Source organism: Coregonus lavaretus (assembly GCF_964263955.1).
Source record: "Coregonus lavaretus genome assembly, chromosome: 9".
Lineage (NCBI taxonomy): Eukaryota > Metazoa > Chordata > Actinopteri > Salmoniformes > Salmonidae > Coregonus > Coregonus lavaretus.
This window is the reverse complement of record NC_139996.1, coordinates 26972992-26989837: the sequence shown is the minus strand read 5'-3', so window position 1 is coordinate 26989837 and position 16846 is coordinate 26972992. Positions and strand designations below refer to the sequence as shown.

The following is a 16846-nucleotide window of genomic DNA, read 5'->3' as shown; positions in this document are numbered from 1 at the left end:
ACATTTACACTACATAAGGGTGATTACTCATGAAACCAGGACAAAAAAAGACCATGATTTTCAGGAAATCTAATCCATAGAATGTTCCTTTGGAGGAAGGACATGAGTCCATTTTAATATTGATAATGCTTACAGATTGGATCATAACTCTAACAGAAGCAGAGATCCCACTCTGGAACTTTGATATGCCTGTAGATTATATATTGTTTGAAAATAAAAAGAAATATATGCCAAATCTAAAAATGTATATTTTCAATAGTCATGTTAATGTTTTTCAATATTCATAAATGAATGTAAGAATTGCTTTATTGAAATCAAAGTACTACTCATATTACAGAGCAGGCAATAAAGTGGTAAAGAGGTGAAGCTTCATATGACACCAATGTTTGCTTTGGAGCTCCTACAGACTAAACACTATGGAGCCTTAAAGGAGGCCTGGGGAAGGCCAAAATGTCATAAACATACCAACTTTGATTAATTATTTATCTATTATGTTTTTTAAATACAAATGTAAACTATATGTCAACAATCCTTCCTCTAAAGTCCATTCTATGGATTAAAGTTCGGGAAAATCCCCCAAATCATGGTATTTTCTTGGTCCTGATTTTGTGAGGAATCCCATAACCCATTCATAACCCCAACATGACCCCTGCATAACCGCAACGTTTGTGTGTGTGTGTGTGTGTCTGTGTGTAGCTCCTGCCAAGCCCACCCAGAGACCCCAGGCCGTGCTGGACCGAGGAGGAGTTGCCATGGTAACCTCCAAGAGCATCATTGTCCGCATGCCAGCCTGTTTCTACAGCGATGACAACGGACCAATCAGCAGCATCCAGATCATTGTGTCAGAATCTGGGGGTACGACATCACACGCGCTAACATGCACAGACACACACATAAACATACAGTACATCTATCAGACAGAAAATATCTCCTAAACTAAAATGTTTAGGAGTTACTGCTTTAGGCCTAGTCTGAGATCTGTATGTCTCTCTGTCTAAGTGATGGACAGCAGGAACCTGACCAACTGGAAGACCGCATTCTTCTCTCGTCCCGCCCCCTACCTGACTGACAATGGCTTCCCCAACCCACTCTGTGTGAGGGACCACGAGAGCAGGGACACACACACACAAACCAGCAGACGCACCAACTCACACATTAGACACAGAATTGTGAGGGACAGGGTGCTGGACCGTAGAGACCACCAGGAAGACCACTATGTCATCGGAGAGGAGGGCAACTGTCTGACTGAGGAGTACAGTAACACACTCTGTAACGGACCCCTCAAACCAAACACTGTCTACGTGTGAGTATACACAACACACACATGTACTGTAAACACACAGACATAAACACACACACATACAAAGTTCAATACAGTGCATGTCTTTGTCTGTGTTGCAGGTTTAAATTCCGAGCCACCAACATCCGAGGCCAGTACACAGACTCTGACTACTCTGAGCATATCAGAACCGCAGGTAACAACTCCTCCCCTATTCTTTCCACAAACTCACACACACACCTCTCCTCTCCAATGCAAAGTGATTAAACAACCCCTCTTATCTTTCCCTCCTCTCCACCGCTCCCCCTCCTGTCTGACAGTGGATGGGTTGTTGACCAGAGATGAACAGATCATTCTGGGAGTTGTCCTCTCCTTCTTCCTAGCCGTGCTGCTCATCATCATCATCTATGCCTCTGTCAGGTAAACTCAATGTTCCTCTGATGGTTCTAGCTGATGGTTCTAGCTGACCAAGGTTTAAACCCAGCCAGCCGTATTCAGGTGTCTCAGAGCTTTTGACATGTCCCTCATCCAATGGCAGGATCCGTCAGCGTCAGAAGGAGGGAGGGACCTACTCTCCCCGGGAGGCGGAGATTATAGAGACCAAGTTTAAACTGGATCAGCTGATTGCTGTGGCCGACCTGGAGCTGAAGGAAGAGAAGCTACACCGGTCTGTGTGTGTGTGTGTGTGTGTGTGTGTGTGTGTGTGTGTGTGTGTGTGTGTGTGTGTGTGTGTGTGTGTGTGCGCGAATGTGTGTGTCTGCCTACGTGTGCGTGTCTTTTTCCTCACACATACACTCGCACTCCCTCTCTATCACTCGCACACTCCATCACAAAGGTTCACCCACTGTAACGTTATGCTCACTCTACCTTTAACACTCTTCCGACCTCGACCTACCTGCATGCCTACAGACTGTGCTTGGCTGCTGTTAACACACACACACACACACACACACACACACACACACACACACACACACACACACACACACACACAATCACACAACCACACACAAGGCTGTCTGCACTCTGCACTCTCTCACTCTAACCCCTCTCTCACACTCTCTCTCCAGGTATTCCTCCTTCTTCTTTAGACGGAAGGAGATATTTGTCATCCAGTAAGTTGTTATTACAGATGTAGGATCTTAATTTGATTACTCTTTTGTTGCTGCAAACTTGTAGTGTATTTGAGCTTTTTTTACACTTTTACATTTCTGACTTGATTTGCCCTAATGAAAAGTGTATCAACCCCAATAAAAATGTACATTAATTATAATCCACATAATAATTCACATTTTCTGTTTCTGAAGTATTATTTTCCTGCTGTAGCAAACTGGCTGAAATTAAGATCCTACATTTGTAGGCAGTGTGTGTAGCCTCTCTGTGTGTAGCACTTCATGTGTTGTAGCTCTCCATGTTTGTGTTGCTGTGTTGCATTGCAGTGTGTTGTTGTCTCTCTCATTGCTTTAGTTTCACAGTGAAGTTCTGTTGTTATTCATTCAGTGTGTCAGTCTGTCTGTAACTGTAGAGTAATGGAAAGTAAAGTCTGCTGTACTCAGTGTGCTAGTGTGACTCATATTGTTCTGTCAACTCTGTTTTAGACTTCTCAGCTACAGAAAGTCTCTCAAGTAAGTCACCTGATGAGTGTGTATGTTGTGCTATGTGATTGTATGTGTTGGGCAATACTAGTTGGATTTGGATTGCTGCTCTGTGAAGGATTTCTCTTACCCCCATCTCTCTCTGTCTCTCAGGCCGGTCAATAAGAGGTCTTTTCTGCAGCATGTAGAGGATCTGTGTGCTAACGAGAACGTCAAGTTCCAGGAAGAGTTTGCAGTATGTAACTCTGACCTCTGACCCCTGTGAAAACCTGTGTGTGTGCGCGCCTGCGTGTATGTGCGTGCGTGTTTGTGTGTCTGTGTGTAGACTGACAGTGTTAACCCTGTCCTCGCCAGGAGCTGCCCAAACTGCTGCACGACCTGGCTACATCAGACGCTGACCTTCCCTGGAACAGATCCAAGAACCGCTTCACTAACATCAAACCCTGTATGAGCACACATGCATGCACACACACACTGAGCGTAACAAATACACACAGCCTAACACACTCTCTCCTCTACAGACAACAACAACCGTGTTAAGCTGCTGTCTGAACCTGGCATGCCTGGATCTGACTACATCAATGCTAGCTTCATCTCAGTGAGTCTCACACACACACACACACACACACACACACACACACACACACACACACACACACCGGAAAGAGAACACTCATGCTTTCAAAGAAAATGTAATTACCTCTTGAACCTTGCCATCTAAACACTCCAACTTTTGTGTTTACAAAACTGGAGACTTGTGGGTTCGATCCCAGGCTGTGACCGGGAGACCAATTGGGCAGCGCACAATTGGCCCAGCGTCGTCCGGGTTAGGGGAGGGTTTGGCCGGCCCGGGATTTCCTTGTCTCATCGTGCTCTAGCGACTCTTTGTGGCGGGCTTAGCGCCTGCTAGCTGACTTCGTCCGTTGGACGGTGTTTCCTTCGACACATTGGTGTTGCTGGCTTCCGGGTTAAGCAAGCAGTGTGTCAAGAAGCAGTGCGTCTTGGCAGGGTCGTGTTTCGGAGGACGCATGGCTCTTGACCTTTGCCTCTTCCGAGTCCGTAGGGGAGTTGCAGCGATGAAACAAGATCGTAACAACCAATTGGATATCACGAAATTGGGGCGAAAAAGTAAAAGTAAAAAAGTAATATATATATACTGGAGACTTGTGACTTTGCTCTGTTCTGATTATAAGATTCTCTCTCTTGCTGCATCTCCTTCTCCCTCAATAGGGCTATCTGTGTCCCAGTGAGTTCATAGCGACCCAGGGTCCTCTCCCCGGTACTGTGGCTGACTTCTGGAGGATGATCTGGGAGACTCGCACACAAACCATCGCTATGCTCACACAGTGCTATGAGAAAGGAAGGGTAAGGACCGGACCAAGGTTCTAGTAGTGTCAGGGTTGTATGTCTGTTTAGATCTGCTGTCACCAATTGTGTGTGTTCGTGTGTGTTTGTGTTTGTGTGTGTGTGTAGATCCGGTGTCACCAGTACTGGCCAGAAGATAATAAGCCGGTGACAGTGTTTGGGGACATCATCATCACCAAGCTGACAGAGGACGTCTATCCTGACTGGACCGTCAGAGCTCTCAAAGTGGAGAGGGTAACACACACACACACACACATATTTGAGTATCCCAGAGTAACCAAGTTTATAGAGTTTCCCTCTTGATAATCAAAACTGTCACGGTCGTCTATGTCGTCCAAGTATGACCAAGGCGCAGCGTGTCCAAGAAACATGACTTTATTAAATAAACGTTATCGAACTACAAACAAAAGACGACTCAATGAAGTCCACGGTACACTGACCAAAAGGAACAAAAACCCACCATTCCCACAGGAAAACATTCAGATTAAATATGGCTCCCAATCAGAGATAACGAGCCGACAGCTGACACTCGTTACCTCCGATTGGGAGTCATAGACCAAACCTAGAAATGAAGCCAACAGAAAAGCAAACATAGAAATACACCCAAACCCAAACATAACAAAATACACCCTGGCTCAAATACAAAAGTCCCGGAGCCAGAGTGTCACAGTACCCCCCCCTAAAGGTGCGAACTCCGGGCGCACCAGCATACAGTCTAGGGGAGGGTCTGGGTGGGCGTCTGTCCCCGGTGGCGGTTCTGGCCCTGGTCGTGGTCCCCACCCCACCTTAGTCACTATCTGCTTCCGTAGCCTCCTCCACATGACCACCCCCCCACTAAACCCCACTGGATTAAGGGGCGGCACCGGACTAAAGGGCAGCACCGGACTAAGGGGCAGCACCGGACTAAGGGGCAGTACCGGACTAAGGGGCAGCACCAGGATAAGGGGCAGCACCGGGCTAAGGGACAGCACCGGACTCAATGGCGGATCCTGGCTGGCTGGCTCTGGCGGATCCTGGCTGGACGGCTCATGGCTGGCTGAAGGATCTGGCTGCTCATGGCTGGCTGACGGATCTGGCTGCTCATGGCTGGCCGACGGATCTGGCTGCTCATGGCTGGCCGACGGATCTGGCTGCTCATGGCTGGCCGAAGGATCTGGCTGCTCATGGCTGGCTGACGGATCTGGCTGCTCATGGCTGGCTGACGGATCTGGCTGCTCATGGCTGGCCGACGGATCTGGCTGCTCATGGCTGGCCGACGGATCTGGCTGCTCATGGCTGGCTGAAGGATCTGGCTGCTCATGGCTGGCTGACGGATCTGGCTGCTCATGGCCGGCTGACGGATCTGGCTGCTCATGGCTGGCTGACGAATCTGGCTGCTCATGGCAGGCTGACGGATCTGGCTGATCCTGTCTGGCCGAAGGCTCTGGCTGATCCTGTCTGGCGGAAGGCTCTGGCTGATCCTGTCTGGCGGAAGGCTCTGGCTGATCCTGTCTGGCGGAAGGCTCTGGCTGATCCTGTCTGGCGGAAGGCTCTGGCTGATCCTGTCTGGCGGAAGGCTCTGGCTGATCCTGTCTGGCGGAAGGCTCTAGCGGCTCCTGTCTGGCGGAAGGCTTTAGCGGCTCCGGTCTGGCGGACGGCTCTGAAGGCTCATGGCAGACGGGCGGCTTTGCAGGCTCAGTACAGACGGGCAGTTCATGCAGCGCTTGGCAGACGGACAGTTCAGACGGCGTTGGGCAGACAGGCAGTTCAGGCGCCGTTGGGCAGACGGGCAGTTCAAGCGCCGTTGTTAGACGGGCAGTTCAGGCGCCGTTGGGCAGACGGGCAGTTCAGGCGCCGTTGGGCAGACGGCAGACTCTGGCCGGCCGAGACGCACTATAGGCCTGGTGCGTGGTGCCGGAACTGGTGGTCCCGGGCTGAGGACACGCATCTCAGGGCTAGTGCGGGGAGCAGCAACAGGACGCACAGGACTCTGGGGACACACAGGAGGCTTGGTGCGTGGTGTAGGCACTGGTGGTACTGGGCTGGAGCGGGGAGGTGGCGCCGGAAATACCGGACCGTGCAGGCGTACTGGCTCCCTTGAGCACTGAGCCTGCCCAACCTTACCTGGTTGTATACTCCCCGTCGCCCGACCAGTACGGGAAGGAGGAATAACCCGCACCGGGCTATGTAGGCGAACCGGGGACACCATGCGTAAGGCTGGTGCCATGTAAGCCGGCCCGAGGAGACGCACTGGTGGCCTGATGCGTTGGGCCGGCTTCATGACATCCGGCTCAACGCTCAATCTAGCCCGGCCGATACGTGGAGCTGGAATGTACCGAACCGGGCTATGCCTGCGTACAGGAGACACCATGCGCTCTACTGCGTAACACGGTGTCTGCCCGTACTCTCGCTCTCCACGGTAAGTCCAGGGAGTAGGCGCAGGTCTCCTACCTGACTTCGCCACACTCCCTTTAAGCCCCCCCCCAATAAATTTTTGGGTAGTACCCACGGGCTTCCAGCCTTGACTCCGTGCTGCCTCCTCATACCGCCTCCTCTCGGCTTTAGCTGCCTCCAGCTCTTCACGAGGGCGGCGATATTCTCCCGGTTGTGCCCAAGGACCCTTTCCAGCCAGTATCTCCTCCCATGTCCATGAATCCTTTGGAGCTGGGTCCTGTTGCCGCTTGACACGCTGCTTGGTCCTCTTATGGTGGGTTTTTCTGTCACGGTCGTCTATGTCGTCCAAGTATGACCAAGGCGCAGCGTGTCCAAGAAACATGACTTTATTAAATAAACGTTATCGAACTACAAACAAAAGACGACTCAATGAAGTCCACGGTACACTGACCAAAAGGAACAAAAACCCACCATTCCCACAGGAAAACATTCAGATTAAATATGGCTCCCAATCAGAGATAACGAGCCGACAGCTGACACTCGTTACCTCCGATTGGGAGTCATAGACCAAACCTAGAAATTAAGCCAACAGAAAAGCAAACATAGAAATACACCCAAACCCAAACATAACAAAATACACCCTGGCTCAAATACAAAAGTCCCGGAGCCAGAGTGTCACAAAAACATTGTTCTCCCCCATCTCTCCCCCCCTCTCTCTCTCGCTCTCTCTCTCTCTCCCTAGCATGGGGACTACATGGTGGTTCACCACTTCAACTACACCTCCTGGCCAGAGCATGGTGTACCAGAGTCCAGCAGCACACTCATACAGTTTGTTAGAGCCATCAGAGCCAACAGGCATGAGAACACCACTATAGTGGTGCACTGCAGTGCTGGCGTGGGCAGGACAGGAGTGTTTATAGCGTTGGACCACCTGATCCAACACGTCAGTGATCATGACTTTGTGGACATCTACGGTCTGGTGGCTGAACTACGTAGTGAGAGGATGTGTATGGTGCAGAACCTGGTGAGAAATATGTCTTTATACAACATGTATCATAATATAATGAAATATTCTTACTGTGATATGGATATGATACTTTGTAGTAATGTGATACTCTAGTTTCCCCATGTTGTCCTGGTGTATTCAAACCTGCAGAGAGCCTGACAGAATCTTAGCGAGTTTGTGCATGCATGTCCCCAGGCCCAGTATATGTTCCTACACCAGAGTACTCTGGACCTGCTGAACAGTAAAGGAAACAGCCAATCCATCTGGTTCGTCAACTACTCTGCTCTGGAGAAGATGGACTCACTGGACGCTATGGAGGGTGAGCACACGCACGCACGCACGCACGCACGCACACACATACATACAAATACACATACACTAGCATACACACACGTCATAAACGCACATTTCATATCTCTACTCTTTTGTGTTCTTGCAGGTGATGTTGAACTGGAATGGGAGGAGACTACAATGTAAAGGCTGAGAACTTCTCAGTCAACTTCACACCTGATAAACACACCTATTCTTGGGTCATGGGGCCAAATCCTGGACATACTGACTGTTTGTCAGATAGATTGCTCCACCAGAGATAGAGGGAGAGAAAGAGAGAGGGAGGGAGAGAGAGAGGAGAGAAAGAGTGAAAGAAGGAGAGATAATTTTGTAGTCCAAAAATAGTAATGCCTCCAGTTTCCTCCAGCTTCTTTGGGAACACAAGTTGCCCTTTTTTGGCAGGAGAGTCAAAACCACACAACAGAAACTTGGTGGTTCCCTGGCCTGAATTGTCACACCATTACAGCCCTTTTGGAGCCCTGCATATTTTCTATGTCCACAGGCAGAAAAGAGAGGGAGATACATGTATATATAGTAGGGCTGTCAGAGTTAACCAGTTAACTCAAGTTCACTTTTTGTAATTTTATTACACACATTTCTTTGTATCGCGTTTAATTGCATTGTCTGAAAGTGTTCAAAATACACTGAAAACATCAAAAATACAGAATCTATACAGCTAGAAACCACAATGTGATGTCCAAACAAGTTATCAATTTACCTGATTTTGCTTACCGTTACTTTGAAGAAAATCAAGACATCAATATTCTTGTAATGCTTTTTGTATAAAGAATGTCAATCTGAGCAAATTCTGATTTTGCGATTAATGGCAATTAATCACAGCAAATCCTGCGATTAACTCGATTACATTTCTTTCTTCATTTGACAGCCCTAATATATAGGCTATATACAGTAGAAGTCGGAAGTTTACATACACTTACAGTGAGGGAAAAAAGTATTTGATCCCCTGCTGATTTTGTACGTTTGCCCACTGACAAAGAAATTATCAGTCTATAATTTTAATGGTAGGTTTATTTGAACAGTGAGAGACAGAATAACAACAACAAAAATCCAGAAAAACACATGTCAAAAATTGTATGAATTGATTTGCATTTTAATGAGGGAAATAAGTATTTGACCCCCTCTCAATCAGAAAAATGTCTGGCTCCCAGGTGTCTTTTATACAGGTAACGAGCTGAGATTAGGAGCACACTCTTAAAGGGAGTGCTCCTAATCTCAGTTTGTTACCTGTATAAAAGACACCTGTCCACAGAAGCAATCAATCAATCAGATTCCAAACTCTCCACCATGGCCAAGACCAAAGAGCTCTCCAAGGATGTCAGGGACAAGATTGTAGACCTACACAAGGCTGGAATGGGCTACAAGACCATCGCCAAGCAGCTTGGTGAGAAGGTGACAACAGTTGGTGTGATTATTCGCAAATGGAAGAAACACAAAATAACTGTCAATCTCCCTCGGCCTGGGGCTCCATGCAAGATCTCACCTCGTGGAGTTGCAATGATCATGAGAACGGTGAGGAATCAGCCCAGAACTACACGGGAGGATCTTGTCAATGATCTCAAGGCAGCTGGGACCATAGTCACCAAGAAAACTATTGGTAACACACTACGCCGTGAAGGACTGAAATCCTGCAGCGCCCGCAATGTCCCCCTGCTCAAGAAAGCACATATACAGGCCCATCTGAAGTTTGCCAATGAACATCTGAATGATTGAGAGGAGAACTGGGTGAAAGTGTTGTGGTCAGATGAGACCAAAATCGAGCTCTTTGGCATTAACTCAACACGCCGTGTTTGGAGGAGGAGGAATGCTGCCTATGACCCCAAGAACACCATCCCCACCGTCAAACATGGAGGTGGAAACATTATGCTTTGGGGGTGTTTTTCTGCTAAGGGGACAGGACAACTTCACCGCATCAAAGGGACGATGGACGGGGCCATGTACCGTCAAATCTTGGGTGAGAACCTCCTTCCCTCAGCCTGGGCATTGAAAATGGGTAGTGGATGGGTATTCCAGCATGACAATGACCCAAAACACACGGCCAAGGCAACAAAGGAGTGGCTCAAGAAGAAGCACATTAAGGTCCTGGAGTGGCCTAGCCAGTCTCCAGACCTTAATCCCATAGAAAATCTGTGGAGGGAGCTGAAGGTTCGAGTTGCCAAACGTCAGCCTCGAAACCTTAATGACTTGGAGAAGATCTGCAAAGAGGTGTGTGACAAAATCCCTCCTGAGATGTGTGCAAACCTGGTGGCCAACTACAACAAACTTCTGACCTCTGTGATTGCCAACAAGAGTTTTGCCACCTAGTACTAAGTCATGTTTTACAGAGGAGTCAAATACTTATTTCCCTCATTAAAATGCAAGTCAATTTACAACATTTTTGACATGCGTTTTTCTGGATTTTTTTGTTGTTATTCTGTCTCTCACTGTTCAAATAAACCTACCATTAAAATTATAGACTGATCATTTCGTTGTCAGTGGGCAAACGTACAAAATCAGCAGGGGATCAAATACTTTTTTCCCTCACTGTAGGTTGGAGTCATTAAAACTCGTCTTTCAACCACTCCACAAATGTCTTGTTAACAAACTATAGTTTTGGCAAGTCGGTTAGGACATCTACTTTGTGCATGACACAATTCATTTTTCCAACAATTGTTTACAGACAGATTATTTCACTTATAATTCACTGTATCACAATTCCAGTGGGTCAGAAGTTTACATACACTAAGTTGACTGTGCCTTTAAACAGCTTGGAAAATTCCAGAAAATGATGTCATGGCTTTAGAAGCTTCTGATTGCTAATTGACATCATTTGAGTCAATTGGAGGTGTACCTGTGGATGTATTTCAAGACCTACCTTCAAACTCAGTGCCTCTTTGCTTGACATCATGGGAAAATCAAAAGAAATCAGCCAAGACCTCAGAAAAAAGATTGTAGACCTCCACAAGTCTGGTTCATCCTTGGGAGCAATTTCCAAATGCCTGAAGGTACCACGTTCATCTGTACAAACAATAGCACGCAAGTATAAACACCATGGGACCACACAGCCGTCATACTGCTCAGGAAGGAGACGCGTTCTGTCTCCTTGAGATGAAGGTACTTTGGTGCGAAAAGTGCAAATCAATCCCAGAACAACAGCAAAGGACCTTGTGAAGATGCTGGAGGAAACAGGTACAAAAGTATCTATATCCAAAGTAAAACGAGTCCTATATCGACATAACCTGAAAGGCCGCTCAGTAAGGAAGAAGCCACTGCTCCAAAACCGCCATAAAAAAGCCAGACTACGGTTTGAAACTGCACATGGGGACAAAGATCGTACTTTTTGGAGAAATGTCCTCTGGTCTGATGAAACAAAAATAGAACTGTTTGGCCATAATGACCATCGTTATGTTTGGAGGAAAAAGGGGAAGGCTTGCAAGCCGAAGAACACCATCCCAACCGTGAAGTACGGGGGTGGCAGCATCATGCTGTGGGGGTGCTTTGCTGCAGGAGGGACTGGGGCACTTCACAAAATAGATGGCATCATGAGGAAGGAAAAGTATGTGGATATATTGAAGCAACATCTCCAGACATCAGTCAGGAAGTTTAAGCTTGGTTGCAAATGGGTCTTCCAAAAGGACAATGACCCCAAGCGTACTTCCAAAGTTGTGGCAAAATGGCTTAAGGACAACAAAGTCAAGATATTGGAGTGGCCATCACAAAGCCCTGACCTCAATCCTATAGAAAATGTGTGGGCAGAACTGAAAAAGCGTGTGCGAGCAAGGAGGCTGTCACGATCGTCGTATCGAGTAGACCAAGGCGCAGCGTGTTGAGCGAACATACTTTATTTAATTAAAGTGCACACACGAATAACAAAACAACAAATGATACCGTGACGTCCTAAGTCTAAACACAACCAACTGGAACAAGATCCCACAAACACTAAGGGAAAACCGACAGTTTAAATATGGCTCCCAATCAGAGACAACCAGCCACAGCTGACACTCGTTGCCTCTGATTGGGAGTCACTCAGGCCAACATAGAAATAAACAAACTAGAACTCCCAACAAAGAAATACAACACATAGAATGAACACACCCTGGCTCAACATATAGAGTCCCAGAGCCAGGGTGTGACAGTACCCCCCCCTAAAGGCACGGACTGCGACCGCGCCTCAACTAGAGCAAAACAGGGGAGGGCTGGGTGGGCATTCCTCCTCGGCGGCGGTTCTGGCTCCGGGCTTTCCCACCACCCTCCAATAATCCCCCCATAGCGCCCCTGGTCCAGTCTGGCCCCGCTGGCTGGAGCTGAACTGGACGTAGCAGGAGCGGTTAGCTTCAGCTCCGTTGTGGAGCAGTTGACCGGTACCTGATTAGGCACCGGTGACCCAGGCACGGGTTGTGCCGGACTGACGACGCGCACCCCTGGCTTGGTGCGTGAGGCAGGAACGGACCGGACCGGGCTGACGATTCGCACCCCTGGCTTGGTGCGTAGAGCAGGAACGGGCCTTACCAGGCTGACGACTCGCACCCCTGGCTTGGTGCGTGGAGCAGCAACGGGCTTTACCAGGCTGACGACTCGCACCCCTGGCTTGGTGCGAGTAGCAGGAACAGGCTGGACCAGGCTGACGACTCGCACCCCTGGCTTGGTGCGAGTGGCAGGAACAGGCCGGGCCGGGCTGGCGACGCACACCGTAGGCTTGGTGCGAGTGGCAGGAACAGGCCGGGCCGGGCTGGCGACGCACACCGTAGGCTTGGTGCGAGGAGCAGGAACAGGCCGGGCCGGGCTGGCGACGCGCACCGTAGGCTTGGTGCGAGGGGCAGGAACAGGCCGGGCCGGGCTGGCGACGCGCACCGTAGGCTTGGTGCGAGGGGCAGGAACAGGCCGGGCCGGGCTGGCGACGCGCACCGTAGGCTTGGTGCGAGGGGCAGGAACAGGCCGGGCTGGCGACGCGCACCGTAGGCTTGGTGCGAGGGGCAGGAACAGGCCGGGCCGGGCTGGCGACGCGCACCGTAGGCTTGGTGCGAGGGGCAGGAACAGGCCGGGCCGGGCTGGCGACGCGCACCGTAGGCTTGGTGCGAGGGGCAGGAACAGGCCGGGCTGGCGACGCGCACCGTAGGCTTGGTGCGAGGGGCAGGAACAGGCCGGGCCGGGCTGGCGACGCGCACCGTAGGCTTGGTGCGAGGGGCAGGAACAGGCCGGGCCGGGCTGGCGACGCGCACCGTAGGCTTGGTGCGAGGGGCAGGAACAGGCCGGGCCGGGCTGGCGACGCGCACCGTAGGCTTGGTGCGAGGGGCAGGAACAGGCCGGACCGGGCTGGCGACGCGCACCGTACACTTGGTGCGAGTGGCCGGAACAGGCCGGACCGGGCTGGCGACGCGCACCGTACACTTGGTGCGAGGGGCCAGAACAGGCCGGACCGTACTGGGGACACACACCACTGGCTCTACACCGGGATCTGGAACGGGCCGGACCGGACTGGTAACACACCCCAGTACCTCTCGCCGTGCCTCTACACCTTCCCTCCCTACTTTGGCCAGTGGCCCCCGTAACCTGGTGGCCTTCTGAATACGCCCCTTTTCTGCCTCCGTCAGCCCCGTCGTCCATGCCGTGTGCCCCCCCCCTAAATTTTTTTTGGGGTTGCCTCTCGACCGTCCGACGACGACACTGATCACGCCGTTGCTCCTCTCTCCGTCGCCTCTCTACCGTCTCACTCCATGGCCGGCGATCCATCCCGGCCAGGATTTCCTCCCAGGTCCAGGACCCCTGCCCGTCCAAAATCTGCTCCCACGTCCAGGCTGCCTGCTCCTGGACACGCTGCTTGGTCCTGGTATGGTGGGATCTTCTGTCACGATCGTCGTATCGAGTAGACCAAGGCGCAGCGTGTTGAGCGAACATACTTTATTTAATTAAAGTGCACACACGAATAACAAAACAACAAACGATACCGTGACGTCCTAAGTCTAAACACAACCAACTGGAACAAGATCCCACAAACACTAAGGGAAAACCGACAGTTAAATATGGCTCCCAATCAGAGACAACCAGCCACAGCTGACACTCGTTGCCTCTGATTGGGAGTCACTCAGGCCAACATAGAAATAAACAAACTAGAACTCCCAACAAAGAAATACAACACATAGAATGAACACACCCTGGCTCAACATATAGAGTCCCAGAGCCAGGGTGTGACAGAGGCCTACAAACCTGACTCAGTTACACCAGCTCTGTCAGGTGGAATGGGCCAAAATTCACCCAACTTATTGTGGGAAGCTTGTGGAAGGCTACCCGAAACATTTGACCCAAGTTAAACAATTTAAAGGCAATGCTACCAAATACTAATTGAGTGTATGTAAACTTCTGACCCACTGGGAAAGTGATCAAATAAATAAAAGCTTAAATAAATCATTCTCTCTACTATTATTCTGACATTTCACATTCTTAAAATAAAGTGGTGATCGTAACTGACCTAAGACAGGGAATTTTTACTCTGATTAAATGTCAGGAATTGTGAAAAACTGAGTTTAAATGTATTTGGCTAAGGTGTATATAAACTTCCGACTTCAACTGTATATCACAAATGTAAGTATACAGGTATCTTGCACTAGTCATACCACTGTGTATTTTATTCGATTCTTGTATCATGTTTTTTTACATTTAAGTTATTCAGCCAAATAGTGTTGTGTCACTGTGTTCATGTTTGTGTCACTGTGTTACTATGTTTATATCACGTGTTACTATGTTTATATCACGTGTTACTATGTTTATATCACGTGTTACTATGTTTATATCACGTGTTACTATGTTTATATCACGTGTTACTATGTTTATATCACGTGTTACTATGTTTATATCACGTGTTACTATGTTTATATCACGTGTTACTATGTTTGTCATCGTAATTGGGGGGTTTGGGGGATAATGTATTTGTGGGGTGTTATGTTTTATTTGATGTATTTTCTCTGAGTGTTCTACATCTGTGTTTTGGACAAGTAAAATCAACTCCACTACTCACCTGTCTGTCTTATCAGTGTGCATATCTATTGATCTGTCTATCTGTCTGTCTGTCTGTCATCTTGTGCACTGTGAGCTGTTAAGTGGACAGAAATGACACCCTGAGAAAGTCTGAGAAACTGTGTGTACAGTATAGCACACAGGACTCAAGGCAGAGTACAAACTACTTTATTCTTTAATTAATTTCAAACAGAAATCTTTAGAAATATTCCATTAGTAAACAGTGTAATTGTTATAAACATGATATTCTCTTAGTAAATATTTTATAAATGTGTCGGTGCACAGGTGCTCTCATCAACAGTGTAACACATCTCCAAGATGGACACATCTCCAAGAAGGACAGGTGAGCCAGACTAGGGCTAGGGCGATAATATGTTAGGACTTTAGAACATGCTAAAATGTCTACTATGATTCCTGCTTGTTTTCCACTAAACCATCTAATGCTAACGCTAGCGCGATCAAAGCTACAGTATAACTCTAACTATGATAATGTAGTGAAGTCATCATGTAGATGTGTCATCTCTGTGCGTGTTTCCATGGTAACTGGACTGCCTGTTCTGTCTCCAAAGGTAACAGTGGGGTTCTGTTGCCCCTATAGTCTGAAAAACAAATAAATTTGTTTTCTCTTCCAAGCTAAATACAATGTCCTCCCCTCTGTACAAATACATAAATACACACATCAGCACTGCATCCATTATTTCTATATTAAATCTATATATCACCTATATACACATATCCAGTATTCTGATATACTCCAAAAATATGGTGCAACACTTAGAGGACAGCCTCAGTGGGTCACCACGTGTCACAGCCCTCAGAGAGAGGGGAAGGAAGAATGTTACAACAATCAGTAATAATAATGAAACATATTCAATATTCTGATAAATATCTTAAGTCATTCTCTGGTTTAATGCTCGTGTGTGTGTGTGTGTGTGTGTGTGTGTGTGTGTGTGTGTGTGTGTGTGTGTGTGTGTGCGCGTGCGTGCGTGCGTGCGTGTACTGATTGTGTATATAATTTACATCCCTGTGTGACATGCAGTCCAGTGAAGAGTAGAACAGGTTAATCATGTGAGAATGGATAATAGGGATTCACAACGTGAGACTGAATATTCAACAGGACTAATAAGATAGAATGTTAGAACATGATCAATTAATACGATTAAACGTTAATGTTTTTATGAACTAATCATATGAATATTAGAACATTATTAACCAATAAGATTGAAAGTTGACAATAGTAGCTGATCAAATAAGATTGTCATCAGTACTGGTGTTTCCCTGAGTGTGAGGCTTGGACCCATGTAACAAAACCTCAGAGACTATAACAATGGTATTTGCACATGCCTGCAAACAAGCACACACACACACCCTTTCACACTCACACACTGGCACACCCTCATACTTTCACATGCACACACACTCCCACACACTCCCAGTCAGACATTATGAACAGAGATACAGATTGTAATAATTTGTAAACCAGGACTCAGGAGAAACTGTCTTCACTCCCTGCTGCTCTGACATACTCACTTATTCAGGATCAAAAGTATTATTAGCATCTCATTATCATCTTATAACACAAAACACAGAGTGCCAAGGAGGATAGAGATGACATGTTTCTATGTCCAGACAGCTCCAGACAGTTCCATTCACTGAGAGGAGTTCCTTTTGTTGCCTCAGCTGTGTGATATCAGGGCAGGGTTAGAGTCAGGGATTAGGGGGTGGGAGGGGCATCCTAGAGCGTTCTTCCTAAAGCCAGGTACAGATATAGATATGTACAGATGACACTGTGACAAGAGCTGTCAGATTAGAAAATCTATCTTTAGAAATGTTGTCAAAACTACATCATATTCAAAAATACACATTACATCATTAGATGACTTTGAATTT

General features: G+C 48.0%; 1 protein-coding gene across 1 annotated transcript in view; it reads left to right on the top strand.

Moving 5' to 3' along the window:
• Positions 1-8875, top strand: part of LOC311134692 (phosphatidylinositol phosphatase PTPRQ-like) — a 46327-nt gene extending 37452 nt beyond the window's left edge. Inside the window, exons 39-53 of the mRNA XM_084168449.1 lie at positions 697-855; positions 1000-1303; positions 1402-1475; positions 1600-1699; positions 1818-1946; positions 2350-2394; positions 2878-2904; positions 3028-3109; positions 3229-3319; positions 3396-3472; positions 4105-4239; positions 4348-4473; positions 7355-7636; positions 7814-7937; positions 8058-8875. Of these exons, the coding sequence (XP_084024575.1) occupies positions 697-855; positions 1000-1303; positions 1402-1475; positions 1600-1699; positions 1818-1946; positions 2350-2394; positions 2878-2904; positions 3028-3109; positions 3229-3319; positions 3396-3472; positions 4105-4239; positions 4348-4473; positions 7355-7636; positions 7814-7937; positions 8058-8095 (1793 nt within the window). The 3' untranslated portion in view covers positions 8096-8875. The remainder of the gene's footprint in view (positions 1-696; positions 856-999; positions 1304-1401; positions 1476-1599; positions 1700-1817; positions 1947-2349; positions 2395-2877; positions 2905-3027; positions 3110-3228; positions 3320-3395; positions 3473-4104; positions 4240-4347; positions 4474-7354; positions 7637-7813; positions 7938-8057) is intronic.
• Positions 8876-16846: the final 7971 nt, after the last annotated feature.